This window comes from Ursus arctos, unplaced genomic scaffold (assembly GCF_023065955.2).
Source record: "Ursus arctos isolate Adak ecotype North America unplaced genomic scaffold, UrsArc2.0 scaffold_27, whole genome shotgun sequence".
In the NCBI taxonomy this organism is placed as follows: domain Eukaryota; kingdom Metazoa; phylum Chordata; class Mammalia; order Carnivora; family Ursidae; genus Ursus; species Ursus arctos.
The window spans coordinates 529,654-551,469 of record NW_026622952.1 but is presented as its reverse complement, the minus strand read 5'-3'; the positions used below and the strand labels follow the sequence as shown (position 1 = coordinate 551,469).

At 39.5% G+C, this 21,816-nt stretch overlaps 1 protein-coding gene across 10 annotated transcripts in view; it reads left to right on the top strand.

Moving 5' to 3' along the window:
* The window catches only part of PSD3 (pleckstrin and Sec7 domain containing 3), a 702,408-nt gene that overhangs the window by 447,154 nt on the left and 233,438 nt on the right, over positions 1 to 21,816 (top strand). Inside the window, exon 1 of one of the 10 annotated variants that reach the window (XM_057303412.1) lies at positions 13,800 to 14,040. The exons of the other annotated variants lie outside the window; for them this stretch is intronic. Coding sequence (XP_057159395.1) covers positions 13,882 to 14,040 — 159 coding nt within the window. The 5' untranslated portion in view covers positions 13,800 to 13,881. Of the gene's footprint in view, positions 1 to 13,799; positions 14,041 to 21,816 lie in introns of those variants that run through there. 10 annotated transcript variants of the gene reach the window in all.

Here is a 21,816-nt window from a genome sequence, read left to right as displayed (position 1 = left end):
GAGGATTGGGCTAGGCCAGTGATGGGTATTAAGGAGGGCATGTATTGCATGGAGCACTGGGTGTTATAGGCAAACAATGAATCATGGAACACTACATCAAAAACTAAGGATGTACTGTATGGTGACTAACATAACATAATTGTTAAAAAAAATGCTTTAAATTAAAAAAAAAAAGTTTCCTGGGATGCATACTTTTTGTCAGAGGTTAACTTGTAGGACATTGACTCCCTAGTCAGCGATTCTCCCTAGAATCCAGATCATACCAGGTAGGTGGGGGCAGGGTGGGAGCATGCTGGGGAAGAGAGAAGAGTAGAAACTGGACTGTGATGTGGTCTTACAAAGGCCTCAGCTGACCCTTGATGGAGCTCTGAAACCAAGAGGTGGCCCTTCAGAATTGTCCTGCAGTGGGGTTAAGGAGCCAGGCAGCCACAGACTTATCTGTATATAGATCCAGGTCCTAGGTCATCCCTTCCTCAGAGCAATTCTCAGAGAGGGCTAGCAAGTGAGGCTGGATGTGTCCTTCCTTCCTGAAGGGCATCTGGGCAGCCCAGCACTGTTTCCACCCAGGAATGTTCATTACCTTTTCCCCCCTGTTACAAAGCTTGCTTTACAATAGGAAAATATGCTATTGTGTTGTACGAAGTTACTATAATTAAATAACCATTTTAATTTTTTCCTGTTTTCCCATTACAATGACATTTTTTAGTTCATTTCCTGGAACGTATATGTAAGAGCTTTTCTAGAGTATAGTCCTGGGACAAGAACTGCCAGGTCATAAGGTAGACAAACTCAGTTTTATAAGATAATGCCACATTTTCTGGAGTATTTATATGGAGGGAAGAGCAAGACAGGTAGGATGGGGCCCCAGAAAGTTTTAATGGTGATGATTATATTATATTTCACATAATGAGGGTAGAGGGTTAATGGGTGTTTCTCATTATTATGTTTATTTAGCATAAATATTGCATGTATTATTTTGTATGTATCAATTATTACATAATTAAAATGCCCCCTAAATGGGAATAGGTAGAAGTTTTCCATAGTTCTGTGAAATCGCTCAGGTGTCATCTAAAGTACACAGAAGAGGTCTAGCAGTTTGTTTCTGAAGTATGGCAGGAAACAACAAATGTTGGAGAGGGTGTGGAGAAAGGGGATCCCTCTTACATTGTTGGCGGGAATGCAAGTTGGTACAGCCACTCTGGAAAACAGTGTGGAGGTCCCTTAAAAAGTTAAAAATTGAGCTACCCTATGATCCAGCCATTGCACTACTGGGTATTTACCCCAAGGATATGGACGTAGTGAAGAGAAGGGCCATATGCACTCCAATGTTCATAGCAGCATTGTCCACAATAGCTGAATCATGGAAGGAGCCAAGATGCCCTTCAACAGATGACTGGATTAAGAAGTCGTGGTCCATATATGCAATGGAATATTACTCAACCATCAAAAAGAATGATTTCACAACATTTGCAGCAACATGGACGGGACTGGAGGAGATAATGCTAAGCAAAATAAGTCAAGCAGAGAAAGACAATTATCATATGATTTCTCTCATCTATGGAACATAAGAAGTAGGAAGATCGGTAGGAGAAGAAAGGGAAAAAGAATGGTTGGGGGTAAACAGAAGGGGGAATGAACCATGAGAGACTATGGACTCTGGGAAACAAACTAAGGGCTTCGGGTGTGGGGGGGACTGGGATAGACTGGTGATGGGTAGTAAGGAGGGCACGTATTGCATGGAGCACTGGGTGTTATACACAAGTAATGAATCATTAAACTTTACATCAAAAACTAGGCATGTACTGTATGGTGACTAACATAATATAATAAAAAATATTATAAAAAAAAAAAGTATTTGATACCTTAACCAGTTCTGTTTCTAACATGTTATGAAGGGAGGCATGAAAGACGTTATCTTTTTACTCTTTTACCTCGTGCTTGCACTTTCCTTTCCACGAGGCTCATTTGGGGCTGTCAGATATCAGTGATTGTTGTGTCTACAGCTTCCTCTAAGAGATATTAAGATTTAATTAAGATTGTCAGCCTTCACCTAGTCAGCCCAAGTTGTGATCTCAAAATGACTGTAATACTAGCTCTCGTCAGCCCTTTGTTGTTGCTGCTCTTTGTAAAGAAGCTTTTTCCTTCTGCTGGAGATCTTTAGTCTTCTTAGGGGTAGTCTTATCCCTAGAGAATTTGAGAATTGCAGAGCATAGCTCTGGTCCCTTTTTCATGCTCTTTGTCTTAGATTCTCTGTTTCCATTTATTGGTTCCTCTTACATCAAAATGTATATTGGATTGCACCTGGGTGGCTCAGTCAGGTAAGCCTCTGCCTTCGGCTCAGGTCATGATCCCAGGGTCCTGGGATCGAGACCCTAGTAGGGCTCCTTGCTGGACTGGGGAGTCCGCTTCTCCCTCTGCCCCTCCCCCACCACTTGTGCTTGTGTGGGTGCATTCGCTCTCCCTCTCTCTTAAATGAGTAAAATCTTAAAAATAAATAAATAAATAAAATGTGTATCGGATTGTTTTTAGCGTCTAAGAGTTAGTAATATTTTGGGGGGGTTGGTATAAATTTCCACATACTTGACCAGCTCTAAGGATCCCTTGAATGACAACTACTGCTAACCTGAAAACCATTTAATTTTTCAGAATAATTTAAATTTATGATCTAAGTAAGAAATGAAAGAGCTTTCACCTAGAAAAGTAAACTTACTTTCTAAATAATTTGAGCTCTGTAGGATGGTTTCCTGAGAGACTTGGGGAACACTGTAGCAGTGGGAACAGGTGAGCAGGGTTGGCTGTTGGGGTGGGAATGGTGGGTTTAAGGGATAGCTGTTTAAGGCATAGGGAACAAGAATGTACTATTAATGATTATGTACTATTTGTGGCCCAGGCTTAAATAGGTACCAGGATCTTTTTAATCTTTGTTACTGAAGTGAAACTCTGGATTGAGCTGCTTTGTTGTTTATTTCATGAAACTCGGACAGGAATATTTTCACATCTCAAAAATCAAGTCTTTCAGAGCATCAGGATCTAGCTTTACTACTCAGTTACCACAAATACGTCTTTTACATGTGCTATGCTAAGTGCTTCAGCTGTGTTTCTTCTCTACCATCTTCCGTAATGCCACGATTGTTGACTACACCCCCCCCCAAAAAGGAAACTGACCCTTGATAAAGATAAAAAGAATTTATTGGAAGGTCATCAGGTAACTCACAATATGGAGGGGGAGATTATTTGAGAATCATAGTGGAAAATAGGCCCTATCCAAGGAAGGCTGACAGCAGAGGAAGATGCCAAGTTCCTTCCATGAGAAAGGTGCTGTCAGGACCCTGCAACCGCCACCAGGACTGTAACAGGGATGCTCTATCATTGCCCCTGTGTCTTTATGTCACTCCCTTGGGAGCACCAGGTGGTCAAGCTTAGGTCATGTGGCCTTTGCTGCCAACTTACAGTGACAGAGACTGTTTGTAACCCCACCTTTGGCCCACAGTAGGGGTTTCCCCTAAAGTAGGAAGTTGTTCTTGATCAGTAGCCTAAAATCAACAAATGTACATTGACTTGTTTCTCCCTTTTTCATTGAGATTTGGAGAATTCAAGTAACTTACCCAAGGTCATACATCCAGTCAGTGATGAAGCCACGGTGTAAACTCCAGTCTGTTTTGGCTCATAACCTTATACCTGGCTGCCACTTTAAGTGCTATTATCCTTGTAGAAGCCACCGGTATAGTCTTGTATACAATGAAATTTGAATGAAGCAGGGAGTATTAAGTAGAAACCTATGCTTTGTTTAGTTTTGTTTTTTGAAGGTTGCACATTTCCAGCTGGTCTGGTTCCATTGGAAAAATCTGGCCCAGTTTGAGAAGTTGATCGTTGGATACTCTGTTATATGGATAGTGTAGCCTTTACCCATTTCAGAATAAACTGTACTCCTGAATTTGCTCTGAGATTTTTCTAAACCCTTCGGGAGTTGACTTGAGGGTAAACTCATACCAGTCCAACCTCCCACCTGGACCCCCTACCCCGGGAAATGACTTTCTGAGGCTCTAGAGTACAACTTTGGTTTTACAGGACTTTGAATGTTCCTAACACTCTGTGTTCCATTCTTTTCTTTGATTGGAATTGCTGATTAAGAAGTTAAAGTAATATTCACGTAGTATGAGCAGTTTGGTTTACTGTCCTTTTGAAAATAAAAGCCACAGGTAGATTTGGAAACAGAAAATGGCCCCAAATTAACAATTTTTGCAGTTCCTTTTTTGACTGATCTAACTGTGGCTACTGCTATTATGCTATAATTACTTAGGCCGTTGGTCCCTCTCCTTCCTGTTACCCTTCAGATTCCATGTCATCATCAGCTTTCTCAGGGAAGCCTTCCTAGACTTCTGAAGACCAGCTCAGAACCTGATGGAGACTCTCAGAGTACCTTGTGCTTCTCCTCAAATCAGCGGCACAGTTACTATTTTCCATTTTCTTGTGCGATTATTTGATTATTTACTAATTAATGATTCTGGGGCTAATGTCTAGCTCCATGTAGACTCAGTAGGAGCTGGAACCTGTCTGGTTTTGTTAATATTCTGTTCCAAGTGCTAACATAGTGAATGAAGGAAATTATAGTGGTGAATAGAATTAAACAGGTCTTTTGTCTTTTGCACGAATAGAGCTTACAGTTACTCTTATGTAATACTGTTTTTGGCAAAATTAAATATGACTTGAAATTATTAAAGACTGATAGAAACTGATAATGTGACCCAAACTACCAAGCAAACTAATCAAAGAAATGGAAAATGAAAGTCTGTGGTTTCTAAGGATTTTCTGAAAGAGAGGCAGCAAAAAGTGGTGCTCTCTCTATACAAATCCTGTTTTTTTTTGGAAAAAAAAAATGAAGGTAAAGTCAGGAACTTTGATTAGCATTATTTTTTACTCAGAATAATTTGTCTTTGGTGTGAAGCTCTGCAAGGGCAGCCATCTCTATTTTCTTTTCTCCTGGACACGGTGCCCGGCATGTGTAAGGCACTTACTGAATATTTTTTGAATTAACACTAAGCGTTATAAAGAGATTATTGTGGGTGGTCTTATTGGATTAGCTTCTGGAACAGAATATTTTCTCAGCACTTGCCATCCCATCTATAATTATTGGTTTACTTCCTAGAAGAACATCTTTTAGAGCTCTGAAGTGATAACCATTTTAGCGTTTGCATTTGTGTGTGTTTTGGGATAGAATGAAGAGTACTTGTGGCACAGAAAGAAGAATTTTTAGTGTCTCAGGTATACATGATAGGTTCTTCTAGCATCCTAGAAGGCCTAAGCCGAGTGTGCCAGTGTTATACAAAATTATATCTTATGAACACTTGGATGAAGTCTTCCTTCTGTATTTTCCTGTACTTCAAAATAGCACATCTAATATTTGACCCTTGTCTAAATGTTTTACATCACTGGATTTGGTTTTATGAGGGGAAAATGATATTTTTTCAAGTTTGGAACTATTTCACGCTTACAGGGTGTTTTTCCCCCCTCAAGAATGTTATTTAATTTTAAATGTAAGAAGGTTCTATTTAAAGATTTTTTTTCCCCATCCTGTTGCTTTGTATGAGGAACAGATGGAACTAAAGCATGTGATAACAGAGGCAAGACTGAGGGCTGCTGGAGTGAGGTAATATGTCTTCATAGGTTGAACAAGTCATAGGGATTTTGACTTCCAACTGCCAGTTACTGCAGACAGTGGTTATTCATTAAAATTAAACTGATTTTACTTTTTAGATAATGAATTATGACCCAAAGAAATCTGTAGCCCCACTGCTAGACAAAACTTCTCACTTTTGTGCACAGCTGAGATGTGTAAAGATAAGCATCATCAGACCTTTAGGAAAAGGGACAGTGGACAAAGGAAAGGAGCTGTGAAACTTGCTCTTTAGGCTGAGATTGAAGAATAGGGACCAGAGAGCAGGTTCAGTGTCTGTTTGTGGAGAAATTGTCTGGGTCCCGATTTGGACAATAGTCTTGAGGTATGTCCAACCGGTTAAAGTTGTAGATTGGTGACACATGGCAACAGAGTTCCAGTTCAGACTGTGGGCACAGATGTCAGGCAGGTGAGCCTGCGTGAGGCCTCATGTGGTCAGACCACCTATGGATCAGGACTTAGTCCTGGGGTGTAGAGCACTAGAAGAGTCCAGACTAATCACCATTTGCTAGGGTTCAAAATGAGTCCCCAGATTGGAAAAGTATCAGAATTATGGGAAAGCCTGGAAGAAGAAAGGAAAATAAAGCAGGGAATAAGTTTTTATCAAATGTATCTATTTTATTATTTAAAGTCATTTGTTGTTTTTATCTACTCTCAACGACTACATTGTCCTCTAGAAGGTTAATTTTGCAATCATGTTGCTATATAGAAAGGAATAGCACCCGGAGAATGGGAGGATACGTACCCTACTCTTGCCATATCAGGAACAGGAAACTGTCACACATTTTCCTGGACCCTAAGACTAGTTCCTAAGCTTTTGGCAGAGTTGATTTTTCAAGTCTTCCCTGCAGTTATATGAGTGGCTGGCCTCCATTTCACTTCTGGAGTCAGTCTTTCTGTAGTGAATTTTCCATTTCAAGGTAACCATTTCAAGCCTTACTGCAGTCTGAAAAAAAATGTATGGCCGTGGAATCCTTAGCTTTCAAGAAGCAAACAGCACAGGAGAAAAACAGCTTCTGTTAGATATTAGGAAACCTGGACACAAGTCTCAATTCTGTCACTTATTAGTTATGAGATCCTGGACAAGTCACTTCATGTTTCTAGGTTTCAGAAATCTTCACCTGTGAATGAAGACATTGAAGGTGATTTTTTCTAAGGTCCCTTCCAGCTCCACCAATGAGATTAAATCCAAATGAATGGCCTAGAAGAAAACCACTCATTAGCACCTTTATGACACTAGCACCAGCACCAATAGTGAAGATGTGGGGCCACATGACAACAACAGCCAGAGAGCCTCACTGAGCACCTGACCTCTGACTCCCAGATCAGCATTCTGTCACTTTACTCTCTTTCATACAAGACACTGTGTTCTAAAGAACCTAGGGAAAGCCATGAGATCCTTTTATATTAAGTGATGTTACATCCACCATTCTGTTCTGAAAATGAAGTGAGCTGGTTTCCTCCTGCCATTTCACGCCTCCCCCCTCCCCCAGCCCTTCTATGTATCATGTTAATAATTGTACCTCTGGGCAGTTGGTATTTAGAATTCATTACCACTGTGGCTTCTCTCCAGAGCTCATCACTCAGTCTTTATCTTTTTCTGCTCATGGTTCCATGACATTTTCTTAGAGGGGAAAGATGTTTTTGTTTTTGTTTTTTGTTGTTGTTAATAAAAACATTTATTTTGCATTTTATATGGAACAACCTGAAGGTCTGGATCGTGACTTGACAGTTGCCCAGGGGTTTACTGACAGTGTGTCCATCTCAGCGTGGTTCTGGGATTAGGGATCCACACAAACACAGGCAGGAGTTGCAAGGGAGGAAGGGGCACAGGAAGAGTGTATTTCAATCCTTTCTTAAAGAAAAGGCAGTAGAGCATTCTGAGTCACTGAAAACCTGTGCAAATGGGGCTTCTAAAAAATAAACACTGTACTGTGAGCTCTTGGCGAAGGGGCCAGATAAGGACCTGGATAAATAAAGGGACATTTCCTTGTAGCAGGGAAAGAGGAGGGAGGCCTACTATTTTTAATGTTCTCAGCCCCAGAACCTGATATTCAAAGGAAATCACATCCAATCTTAAATAATTTCCCTGCTCAGGAAGAAGTACCCATATCCCTGGAACCAGACTACAAAGATATCATGCTAGTCATTTCCAAGTCCTACTCAATGGCCCATAGCATATTACAAAGGGGCGGGGGGGGGGGAGTTAGAGGGTAGTGGCTTGTGTTCCAAAGAAGTGAAAACTCAGTTCATGTGAAGCTGATAAAGCCAAATGACTGGGAAGGACCACAGTTTAGACAGTGGCGTATACAACCTGCTGAAAGAGGTCTCTAGTGAGGACCAAGAAGGGGAGGTCCAGAGCACCCTCAGCTTGAGGTGCAGCAGGTATAGAAAATCTGCAAGGAGGGGAGTATTAAAGTAGTAGGGAATAGAACACTCCAGGTCTTAATTTTCATGGGATAATTTAAAAAAAAAAATCAAACCCTGGGTGCTAGTCACAACAAATGCCATGGCCTTTATGTTCACCTGGCAGCATTAAAAAAAATATGCCAAAGATGTCCGACTAAACACAGGTCTTGCTAGGAAGTGTCTGTGTTCAATGGGGCTTGATAGAGCTGACAATCCAACATGATTCCTATGGAAACAGAAGAGGCAGAGTCCTGATTTGCTGGCCTATGGAGGGCTGGAGAGAGTAGAACCACAAGCTCTGAAGTGACTGCAGATTCTCTGCAACCAGCTTTGACCCAGGCCATGGAGAGCCAGATTCTCACTCTAGAGATGGTGAGGGGCCCAAACATAACCCATACTACATGCACTAGTCCTGGTCACCCTACAGTTGAAGGGCAGCTCACTAGGCAGGAGAAAGGAACTAACTGGTTGGGAAAGAAGGGGTTACTTTTTATCTTTTAAAATCTTAATTTATATTTTAACCTCAAACTTTTTTTATCAGTGCCTCAGATACAATTTAATCTTCAGTCTTAAAAAGCCCCCTGAAACAAAATAAAATTATACTTTTTAAAAATCTCCCTCACTTTCTGGTAGTTCGTTGCTTCCAGTCTTCAGTTTTACCCTGACTTAGAGCCCACAAATTTCATCAGACCATCTGTGCTCACGGACTTGGGCCTCTCTAGTGTGAAGCCTAGGGCTCAGCTCCAGGTGTTTTGTTTGTTTGGTTTTGTTTTCTCACTGACTGCCTTTATTGGCAGCTATATCAGCCCCGACGCTCCACAGCCACAGGAAGGGGCTGGTGGGCATCACTCAAAGCAGGGACTCTCCAGTAGAAGGCATGGCCAACGATGCCACATAGCCCCCAGGACACTTGCCTCAGCCCCGGACCTCTCTGTAACCCACGTAGCTGACCCTAGATACCATTGACGTTCTCTTCTCTATCTCATTTGGGATCTGCAGTCTTCAGTTCATTGATCTTTCAAAGGTATTCACCATTATGGTAATAGAATTTCCTGTTTTTTCTAACCCTCACCCCCAACTGAGTATGAGCTGCCTAAAGTTAGGGGCCTCGTGCTGATCTTGTGTGTGTGTGTGTATGTGTGTGTGTGTCACACACATCTCCCCAGCACATGGTAGGCACACGTGAACAAGGTATTAAATTGGATTAGTTTCTCTGGGACTCTGCCTGTGGAAAGGCTTAGAGAGTTTTTCTGCTACCCATTAACTGGGACACTATTTTAGCAGCCTTTTAGGGTTTAGGTACTAAATAGTATCCTAAGTCAGAGAAAGCGTCAGAAGGTGAAGTACCAATTTTCAGACTTTCAGTTAATTAATTTGTAGAATTAAATTTCCCTTACAATTTCTATTTCATATGGAAGTCACTTTTATTTTCTGTGAAATCTTTTATGGAAAGTTATTTTGAACTTCTAAATAGCTGCTTCTCTCCAGGAGGCCTGCCTTTATTTCATAGCAAGCAGGCTCTCTGTGCACAGGCTGCTGTAGTCTGAGGACAGTCAAGCCCACAGAGCAGGACGGGGCAGCACAGGGTGTTCCGATAAGTCTTTGAAGTGATTCATATTGAATCTGGTTGTGACCCCCATAAATATCTAACATGATGACTGCAGGAGATATGAAATAAATGTAGGAAAAGGAAAATATGACTTGTTCTGAAAACAGTTGGAAAACCATATTGTTTATACTATTTAAGATGTGGAATATTACAGGCATATTCACTGCATCCTGATTTATGGTAGCAAAGACTGTAAACTAAATGTCCAATAATAAGACCCTGATGACATATGATGCCTCACCACACTGGAAAACTATGCAGCTATTAACAAGAGTGAGGTAGCTTTGTGCTGATGTAGAAAGATCTTGAGGGTCGCCTGGGTGGCGCAGTTGTTAAGCGTCTGCCTTCGGCTCAGGGCGTGATCCCGGTGTTCTGGGATCGAGCCCCACATCAGGCTTCTCTGCTCGGAGCCTGCTTCTTCCTCTCCCACTCCCTCTGCTTGTGTTCCCTCTCTCACTGGCTGTCTCTCTCTGTCAAATACATAAAATCTAAAAAAAAAAAAAAGAAAGAAAGATCTTGAAAAGGGAAAAAAGCAAGAAACAAAAAGAATATATATCATGCTTTCATTTATAGCCCATAAGAAGGGAAAGGACACAATGTACACATACACATATAGTGTATATGGATGGGTTATCTTTGGAAGGATGCATGGGAAACTGGCACTAGTGCTTATATCTGGGCATAGGACTGGGAAACCGGTGTGGGAGGGAACTTAAATTTCACTGCATACTCTTTTGTACCATTAGGAAAGAAATTAATTGTATATTAACTGTATTCATTTTTCAGAAAAAAATTATGCTGAATTTTCTTAGAAAGTTTAACAACATGAAATGCAATAGAGAAGGGAAGCTTACTATGTATTTAAGGAATTTAATTATTTGGGGGGCGCCTGGGTGGCACAGCAGTTAAGCGTCTGCCTTCGGCTCAGGGCATGATCCCGGCATTATGGGATCAAGCCCCACATCAGGCTTCTCTACTGGAAGCCTGCTTCTTCCTCTCCCACTCCCCCTGCTTGTGTTCCCTCTCTCGCTGGCTGTCTCTATCTCTGTCAAATAAATGAATAAAATCTTAAAAAAAAAAAAGGAATTTAATTATTTGACAAATAGTCACTGAGCTCCTGCTCTCTACCAGGTACTGTTGTAGGCTCTGAGGGGCACAGATGACTTCAGACAACAGTGAGCTCCATAAAGACAAGGAGATAGCCGCTACGATAGAGAAAGAATGGGGTGGAGAGTAGGGGCTCTTTTAGGAAGGGTGACGGGGAAAGTCTCTTGGAACAAGTAGCAGCTGAGCTGAATTCTGAATGATGAGAAGCTGGCTATGTGTGGGATCAGGGTAACACCACAGAGTTCCAGGTGGGAGGACAGCAAATAGGAAGTAATTCAGGAGAGTTACAGTAAGGAGCTGAGCTTGTGTTTTATGTGTAGGTTGAGTAAAAGCTACAGTCCAGTGTATTACACTGGAATGGACAGACAGGCCTAACTGAAGGAAAGATGGTATTGGGAAGTGGTGGAAATTAAGTTTAGGTCAATAGGATGAGGCCACACCACTGACCCTGAGTGCTAGGGGTCCTGCCAGCTTCTCCACATACCTCTTGGTGGACATGCTCAGGTATGTTATAGGCGTCATCTGTTGTTAATTCTTAGAGTACTAGAGGCATTGGAGTGGTTCTCTTCACTCGTCCAGATAGAAGTCTGAAACAGAAAATGTAGGGGAGGCACAGGGGGAGACTTCTCTCCCTGACTTGCAGAAAGATTTATTCTAGTTTAAAAAGGAAAGAGCCAATGTAAACAGCCACAGTTTGTGAGAGACAGTGTGGTTGGTGGTGTGGTTTAAAGTGAGGATTTGAGCGCTGACTCTGTGCTGGCTTCCTGAACTGACCTGGCTCACCTATAAAGTGGTAGGGATTGTAATGTCACTTCAACCCACCTCACAAAATTGTCAAGTTGAGAATCAAAATGAGGTAACAGATGTTACTTACAGAAAGTGTAAGGTGTTAAACAGATGAAAATTGTTTTTAATAATGACATTACAGGAGTAGTAGTGTCAGTTGGACAGTCTGTGGGTAAAGATAGAATATTTCTGCTAGACAGAAATGAAGTTGTATATCAGAATCCATTTCTGTACATACTAGCACATGGTTTTCATTCTTTTTATGTAACCTTTTTGGTGGAGAAAAGGTAATTCACTTCATCAGGAGCCATATTCTAACTCCTTATTATGGTGACTAGCAAATATCCAAAAGACGTGTTTCTTTTAAACCAGTGCTCTGTATTTATAACCATGCTGAGGCGGGGGCTCTGTGTTTTACACAGTACTTTTTGAATTTTTATCTTGCCTCTGCTAGTAGTTCCTTCATGGGTTCTACCTCAGGCTTACTTGTGTTAAATGAAGATATCTGCCTATATTATCACCACATACTTAAATTTGAATTGTGCGTATTTTAAACGGTCAACTTTATCATACTGTTTTATAGCACTTCTTTTCATGCCTTTGGAACATGCTTTGTAATATGTGAAGTCGCTACGTTTTTGTTTTTTCCTTAATTTACTTTAAAGAACAGTCATGCAATAGCTTCAAATTACCTGGGAAGAGAGGAAAATTTACCATAAAGTAGCCAAAAATGATATTATAGACTCTAAAATCAATCAATTCTTAGAAGAGATCCCCAAGATCTTCTAAAAAGCTATTGTCTAATATTATTTTAGACAAAATTCTATCAAAAGTTAATTTCTCTCTTCGTTTATAACAGAGTTGAAATATCAAGTGCTTCAGAGATAAGAGATGGAAAGTGAAGAAGTCTAGAGGAGGGTGGGAGGGAGCCCCTGACCTGAGGGGGAAATAAAACCCCAAGTCCAAATATCACTTTGCCTGGGCTGATTGACAGTGGACGAAAGAGCCTGAATACCTTCTTAAGTAGTTCTCAAGCACATGGGTGCTTTTCCATATACTGTATAGAATTTGTAATCCTGAGTCATCAAGGAAATTTCAGATTTGAGGATTAGATCAGTTGAGGCACCACTCTCTTCCTAGATTGGCGTTTTACAAACTATTTTAAAATTTTGTTATTTATACTAACACTAAAACGTTTTTTATCTGGGGGTTATCAGGCTGACCCTCTCTGTACCCCTGAGATGCCAGATGTGTGAGGCATTGCAATCCTGAGTGTTATAGTCAAAACTGACTCTTTGTGTCAGGAACTAAAGTTATCTGGTCTTCTAATAATCTCCAGTTTGTAATTCTTACTCAGATTCTTACTCGTATTCTTGTTCACTGGTGGAACATTTACAGCTCTTGGAAAAGCTTATTGCTTTTTATTGATTGGAATTCGTTTTATTGGTCTTACTCTAAGCCATATTTAAAATTAACATGTGCTAACTGGCAAATTTTTTTTTAACTTTTTAATATGATAGTAGCATAACCTCTTTTTTTTTTTTTTTCTGGATTTTTCATACAGCCTGACATAATTCCTGTCTAAATATCTGGCTAAGTACTCTAAGATCATAATAAACATTTAATTCATCAGAAGGCAGTACGATTTAAAGTACTGTTAAACAATGTGTGGCCTGAAACAGGAAAGAGAGGAAAATAAATGATCATTGGAGAGGCCTCCATCCTTTTATACTAGCCTGTTAATGGATGAGCCTTTTGATTTCCATCCTTTCCCTCCCCCCCTTTTGGAGATTTATCTCTGTTCCCACCCCACATGGTGCCTCACAGATTACTTGAGGCTTTTATTTGTGGTATCTCTATTTTGTTGTTGACATTAATGAGCTTGCTGCACAGTATCACGAGAGAAATGGTGCTGCTATTTGGAATGCTAATGAATAGCTTGCCTGGCCAATTGCCATTTGTTCCACTGTGTGAATATGGAGTGTGTGTGTGTGTGTGTGTGTGTGTGTGTGTGTGTGTGTGTGTAAAAGAGAGACGAGTAGCAGGGGTGGGATTGCATTTTTTTTTCCTCTTCGCAGCCAGTGACGTGAGCTGTGCCTGGAACAATCAGACTCGCTGCAAACAGGGTAGTTGAAGATGCTGGGGGAGGCAGCCTGGTGTTTCTTAGGCTAACGCCGATCTCAGCTCCCTGAGCTGCTCAGGCACAACCCGACAGAGTTCCTTCAGCATCAGAACCTTTCAGCGGTTGGAAAGTGCCTTTTATTTCTCCAAACCTCTTCCCCGGTCAACCTGCAAAATGATTGGAGTGAATAGTGTTCAGAGTACCAGCAAGGTGCGGGTGAGGACCTCAGGTTCCGTGAAATACTCCCGGGAGGATTCTATCCGGCGGCAGTCCCACCGGTCAAAGTCTATGAAAATTTCTAACTCCTCAGAGTTTTCTGCTAAGGATACCAAGGTAAAGAAATACCATGTTAAACCGTATTGAAAATGTGGTACAGTCTTTGCCAGTGTCTAATATGCAGTGACAGAATGAGAAAATAAGATCTATAAAATGGCTCTAAGATAATCAGGTGAGATCAGATGAAAGGGATGGTATCTGAAGTCCAGATATAAAGATTGCTGTGACGTGGGTCAGTCTTATAAAGAGCCCGTTTGTGGAAGAGAAGGGTGAGGCAACGCTCAGAATGAGGTGATTGTGAGAAAGTGTTGGTTGGCACATTGATCTTGTTTTTAGTCTCAGAAAGGTTGCCTTGACAAATGATTTGTCAGTGCAGTGTATTTTTAGAACATCAGGAATACAGAGACATTGTGTATGATTTCATCGTTCAGTTAGTCCTCTTGCCTTCCCTTCTCTGCCCTGCCCAACAATACGTGGAGCTGATGTACACAGTGACCTGGTCTTATTAAACTGCATTCTTGCTTTGTACGGAGTCAGTAGCCTCAGGTATATGTAATTGGGAAGATTTTCTTCTTTCATGTTTCTTGCACATATGTGTTCTGGCTGTGCTGCCATTAATCGCTTGTCTTTTTGCGACGTCTGTAGGATAATATTATCTCTGTTCATATGAAATGTGAAGGGAGTGATTACGTAGTGAAATGGGCATTTACTACATGCAACATTTCTTGAGATTCTTCCCACCACCATCTGTGTGAGCAGGGTACTCAGAAACACTCCCACTCCACAGGTTTAAAAATGGAATAATAGAATCACAGAACTCTAAGGCTGGAGACGTACATGATCATGATGGAGATTTCAACGCACAGAAAAAGCTTGGGGAGGTAGAGCTCAGTGTCTTCTGTCTTCTCACAAGTTATGTATCCAGACCCACTGAGAGTGACATTAGGCTTTCACCCGCCCACCTTTCACCTTCCCAGTCCCCTTCTATGGCATTTACATTGTTGAAAGACTTTGGCAATAACAGGTTCCCTTAAAAGTATGGCAGGGGTAGGGATGAAGGGGGCAAAATACCTTAATGTGACTTTAAGAAACATGTTCGCTTTCCATCCACCCCCTTAGATTATGACACAGTGGGATCTAACCCCTTCAATCATTAGCAAATTTCCTAGCTAGAATGTTGTCAGATACAGCTCTTTCCCCTTCAGTATTTTTTTTAAATTTGTAGCTTTGGGGAGAAACATGTACCTTCACATGTCCTGTTCACATGTCATCTTCACCGTCCTGTCACTGTGACCTGCACGGTGATGTATTGGTCTCTGTTGAAATTGCTGTGAGACCTCCTGTGGTGTGCTGACTACTGTCTCCTGCTCTGATAGACCTGGATGGCTGCTTATATTGTTAAATAAATGTATGTAAGCATCTATGTGATTTTCAACATGGCTCTAAAATTGGCTTCTATTAGGAGTGCTAAGAAGCATCTTTAGATTTTGTTTTAACATGGATTTTACCTGCACTATGCTGTCAAAGACTTTGGGAAATAAACAGATCATCATCATCTACCATAAATCCTGATGATAATTTAAGCATTGTAATATTAGTCTGTTTACCCAGAATTATGGTTGTATACTGTAATTAATGTTGAAATCTAGCATAGATGTGAAATGAAAAGACTTTCTACTATCTTCTCTGTTTGTTACACAGTACAGGTTTTCTTATTTGATATTGCATCTATGCAAGAGAAAGCCAAGTATTTTTTTTTTTTAATATTGCAAACGTTACAAGCAGTGAACAGTATAAAAGACCCCTGGTAATCAATAGGCCATGATATGGTATTTGGAAATTACTGTCAAATTTTTAATATGTTTTTTAAGCATATGTCGTCTCTAAGTTCTGGAGTGTATATTGAAGAATGTATCCAAGTCCCCAGTATCTCACAAGAGATATTTTTGTAGGATTATGTAGTCTTTTAAAATTGAACACCAGAAGGAGCTCATAGAAAATCATTAGAATAGGAAATTAGATAGATTGAACTTAATCTTTCATTAGCCATTTTTGTTCCCTAAATGAAGTTAACTGGATAACACTATAGACTTGTACCCTAAATATGGGGGACTGAATTATATTATAAATGCATAAATGCATATCAACACATATTTCTATCTAGAGTGTACACATTTTACTCCAGGGGTTAATAATCAGAATTCTTATTCACCAGTAGTACTTTTTTAGCACTTAAATTAATATTTCTTCCTGCTAGTAATATAAATAACACTTTTTAATTATCTGACTTTTTATCTAAAATGAAAGATATCTAATCCAATGATTAGAAAAAATTCCTCCTCTAGTCCCCTCCAAAAAAGGTAAGCTGATGTATGTTCCTGGGATTTAATTTTGTCTATCTGGAACTCCACTTCTTCCTAGAATAGATGTATTAATTGTCCTTTGTCAGAGAGTTGGAGTTATAACATGTTTTGTGTTCCTTGAAAGCTTTCATTTTTCACATTTCTAACTTCTGTTTTGTTGTTTATTGAAAACATAATGGTTTAATTTAAATTTGATTCATCTATTGTCCTCACTTTTTATCTCGTTTATTCGTATTTGTTCTTCATTTGAAGCAGGTATTAAAGGACTTCTGTGAAAGGATTAGGTGCCATTGCCTTTGATTTTAGAAAAATATCTTAAAAGCTTCCCTTGATCTAATAATTTTAAACTAAGAAAATTGAATTTTCTAATCTTTTGTGGTTCATTTTGACATAGTTTAAAGAATGTTATTTGAACTACCAAAGCACAGCCTATATGTTATTTTCTTTAAAACTTGATTTTCTATATGGTCTTTTTTTTTTTTCTTTAAGGTATTTTAAATTATATTCTTTAGACTTCTGTGGCTTTGTTCTTTTCTAGATAACATTGTTTATATCAAATTCTGAAGCAGATAAAATGGGTAGGACACATGTCAGTGTGTTTTAGGAGAATATGCATTTTGTGGAGAACACATTCACTGTTCAAAGGTATTAATTCTTACTTTGACTTATAAGCTATTTGTCAGTTAAGGGTCTGTTATTGGAAGAGTTACCAGTGAGGCTCATGGCCATGAGGGGGCAGTGCAGACTTTCCTGCTGTCAGCCCAGCTGGTTGCTCTGCCTTTGACAGAAGTAACATTTTGGAATCAATTTCTTAAAAGGCAAATACTCCAGAATTTGGTATGTGTAGTATAAGAAATGTTGATTAGGTCTCAGTTCTGCTTGGAATTTCCACATGTCTCCCATGGATTTAGTTAAACCTCAAATATAAATTATTTCACTGTTCCTTAGTTTTTAACTTGAGTAAGTCAATTATAGGTCTAAAACATAAATCTATAAAAGTTCTTGTTGATAGTATCACTTATTTCCTTCTTTATGTCTTGTCAGACTACATTATATGTTATAGATCAGGAAGATCTCAACCGATGCTTTTGTTTCATGTTGTTGTGGGTGAATATAACAGGCATGGTTGAACTCTTTAGGCCTTTTTTTGAGGACTAGTATGAGGCTAGAGATAAACCAACAGTTCTCTAGTTGATTATTGTATGGATTCAAACAAATTGTTTAAAGCTATTATTTAATAATAAGGCAAAGAAATAAATTTCTCCAACACTGAAATTTGAGAGTAAAACTAGTACTTTGGGTAGTGCAAAATGGAAAAAGTTGGCCATTTGCTGTCTGTGCCAGGTTGTTGCATCCTGGTGGCCTAGCCTGGGTTTTGCTCCCTGTAATTAGCAGTGTGTGCCTAGACAGTCACTTCTCCTCCCTGGGACTCATCCATAAAATGCAGGGGTTGATAGAATGATAGCTTTGTTCTGAGCAATGTTAATTTTAGAAATCTTGCGGGGGTTGGTGGGGGTTATTTCCTCTGTAAAAGGAATCTAAAGACTGAGCTAGATTCAGGGAAGGTGAGTTTTATATGTATTTTGAATAAAACTCTTCCTGTGCTAGGAGATGTTACCCAAAAACATGTTAAAGCGAAATGAAATGCCTAATTCATTGCTTTGTAAAACATGTTGCAATTGTGGTGAAAGGCCCCATCAACTCTATTCTCTCCATCTGCATAAGCTTGCTTGTTATTTCTTTAGCATTGTTAGGTAAATGTTACTCATTTCCCCTTCTGTGAATCAAATCTATACACAAAGGAACCTTAAAGATAACATTACAATGCCCATTGCAGCCTCAAGTTTTTCATGAGAGGTTTGCGGATTGTTATTCTTTACTAGATCCTTTTGTGCTTTAGATTAAGGCCAGAGCCTGGGAAGGAGATTCTGGTCAAATGATCCTTTATATATGCGTATTCAAAAATGTATATCTCATATATTATGGGAAAAATCCTTAGTCATAATTTGGAAAAATTCCTGCAAATGTCTGTTTATATATATTTTTTATTCTTAAATTGAAACAGAACATCTTTTAATCTTGTAAATTCATGCTTACTCCGATACTTTCAGAAGGACAGTAGATTTAAACAATTGGGGTCAGAATTCAAGAACATCTCTCTGAACATCTTATAACCGTGGCACATGTGAGAGAATTAGGGAGGAAGTGTCTTTCACAACGCAAATACGATAGTGTAAAGATAAAAAATAATTTTATTTCCAAAACTCTATTTTTCTTACATTGGCTCTACTGTCTTCCCACTGGAGTCACTTCTTGTGTTCCAAGAACTTATGCTTTTCCCTCAGGTGTGATTCTGCCAGACTAAAAAATTTTGATGTTTTAACGTAGTCTCTACCCAAAGGAGATCTTAAGAAGAGACCTGGCTCCTTCTGGAAAGTATTTCTGCAGACTACATTCTTATCAATAGCTGTTTAACTCTCTTAAGATTTTAGTCAGCCTTGCCCCTAAATAGAAGCTTGTATTACCTTTTGATTTATTTTTAAATTATAAAGCTAGCAAAGTGATACTGGTTTTTATTGTTGGTTTGAGTTTTTTTCAATTCTCCTTCAAGCCCTAGCCACCCCCCAGAACCACTACCAGCTTGTTTCTGAATTTCTCAGATCCTGCCAGTACTTTCATGTAAATTAATACTTTTTTTCTTTAGATTATACAAATTTTGAGATGACCCTTGTTGACCCTTGAGTATAATTAAAAGCAGATCTTCATCATTTACCTATTTTCACTTGATTAAAGTGCCAGTAGAGTTGTGCTTGCTTGAGTGTCTCTAAAATAACTCCCAGTGTCATACTGTGTTCTTGATCTGCTTCCTCATGCCTTTCTATTTGAACACATTCTTCTAATGATGTTGCTGTATAGCAGGTGGTACAGAGCTTCCATGCCAGTATTTGAACATTGTAAAGAAACTGCTGGCCCATGCCATCATTCTTGGCAAGCTAGTATATTATCCTTGTCAGAATCAAAGAAAAGGGGGAAAAAAATCTATGAAATATTAAGATGAGCATTCAGGGAGGAAAAAAAGAATCCTTGCATTTTTAAGAGTATTAGTTGAAGCTGGAGGGAGGTTAGTAGCGTCATGATAACCTGAACTTAGCCATCTGGGAGCTCTTGTGTGGGAATATGCATGGTGACCAGATGTCCTGATTTTCCAGGATGATGCCTTTCCTTTATTGTATCCTGTTGTTAGATCATGCCTGGTGGCCTGGTTTATAATTCAGGATTGCATTCAGTTTAGGAACTAATAGGAGATTTTTGGAGAATGTTTTTATTTACTCATCCATGGTGATGCAGAAACCATGAGGGGCAAGGTGGCTCTTCCTCAGTCATTTATCATGGAGTTCATCTTTGATTTTAATTAAAATTTTGGAGCATTATCTTATCTTTCAAGCAGATCACTTTTCATTGCTTTTTAAAAGCCAATCTTTCACATTGGATGGTACAACATTTGGTTTATTTATGCATATATGACCATTTGATCTTTGTTTTTGTAGATAGATTACTTGTAGTGTTTCATGTCAAAATTTTTAAGAAAGTACTGGCTGAGACTCAAATTTTATAGCCTGACTCATCTCATAACACTGTTGTCACTGGACACATTAGTATACTTAAGCTCATTATTACCAGATTCAAATCTAGTAAGCCAAGTTTTTGTTTGATTCTGGCAAATCAAACAAGATTATATAGCTCTTCCATGGGGCGCCTGGGTGGTTCAGTTGGTTAAGCGTCTACCTTCGGCCCAGGTCATGATCCCAGGGTCCTGGGATCGAGCCCCACATTGGGCTCCTTACTCATCAGGAGCCTACTTCTGCCTCTGCCTCTGCCTGCTGCTCCCCCTGCTAGTTCTCCCTCTCTCTCTCTCTGTCAAATAAATAAATAAAATCTTTATAAAAAATTATATAGCTGTTCCAGACACAATAATCTCCTTGCATCCAGGTGCATCTTAGTGGGGTCAGCTTCAACTTTATAAATGAGAAATCCACTGGATCATGCCGAGGTATTTACAGCAAGCAGTAGGACCTTCTCTAGACATTGGAGCTCCTAGTAGCTCATGACAAGGGAATTCATTCCTATTGAGCTTTTTATTAAAGTTTTCTTCTAAGATTTCCCTTCAACTAGAAGGGTTGGGATCTAGTTAATTTAGTAGACCGAATAGGCAGAGAGTGCTTTGAGAGAAAAAGCTCTTTACTGTCATTTAGAAGGACTGCTGAAATACCAGCAATGCACTGATTTATGACAGTTCTCCTTAGAACACTTTTTAAAGAACAGGTAAAATGGAAAGGCTCTCCAGAATACTTTAATTAGTATGATTGGGCAGTATTTTGAGCGGATTTTTGTACGTTTCATTAACCCCCTGCTGTGACCTCTTATGACTGTGATTAAGTTGTATTTATATACTGCAAAAGCATAACTCTTAAAATTAAAGATAACAATATGCTTTTGTCTCCATGCCTGTGTAAACCTCACTAAAATGACAGTAGAACTCATAGATCTTAAAGGGCACAGAATGAGACCTGATGCCCTCAAGATGTCAAAAAAATTTGAAAAATTGAAAGCTTACAGACCTGTTAACTATTTACCACCCCAGAGAAAGCCAAAACCCAAGTGCCTGCAGACCTGGAAGCCAAGAAAGGGTGACTGATTTTCCCCATAGAACACAAGAAAGGTCTAGGAATTGGAAGCACTGATTACATCTAAGGACAGTAGGTCAAAACAAAAAGATAGCTTTAAAGGTTCTAAATTAGTAACTAGACACTCTCAGTGCCCTCCCTAATTTGTACAGCAAAATGCTCCTCATTTTCTGCAACTCCTGTCTGGGAAGATTAACCCAAAAACTTTGGACTTCAGAAGTCAGGTCAGTTGAGGCCAGTAGTGAGATGCCCACATTGAAAATAGCAAAATTAAGTGAAAAGTACCTACGTTTCACAATGGGCAGATTCTTCCTTTCTCCTCACCCATGTACTTTTTCTTAGTTACTTAAAGAGGAGGCTTGATATCCAATAAACAGGAAATCTGATAGCAGAGAGAGAAAAGCCTCAGGGTGATGATAAAGGGAAGCCCTAGGACATCAGCTATGCAGGAGATAGAAACCAACCAGTTTAGATTAGAGTGAGAGAATAGAGGATTCCAATGATGCTTCCAACAGTGTCACTGAGAGGATATGTGAAATGTTAGAACATATGGAGAGGAGAGTCACAGTTCTTTTGGAGAATGTGGAGATGAATTAGAGATAGGCTTTTGAAAATGAAATAAACAACAAAATGAGGTAATAACTCCAGAGAAGACAAAAAGCAAAATGAAACAGACTGCGTACATAGCTCAGAGGTGAATTATATGTACACAGTCACAATAATGAAAGCACTTAAAATTGATGTAACGTTCAGTTGTGATTGTGATATAATTTTAGTGGAAGGAT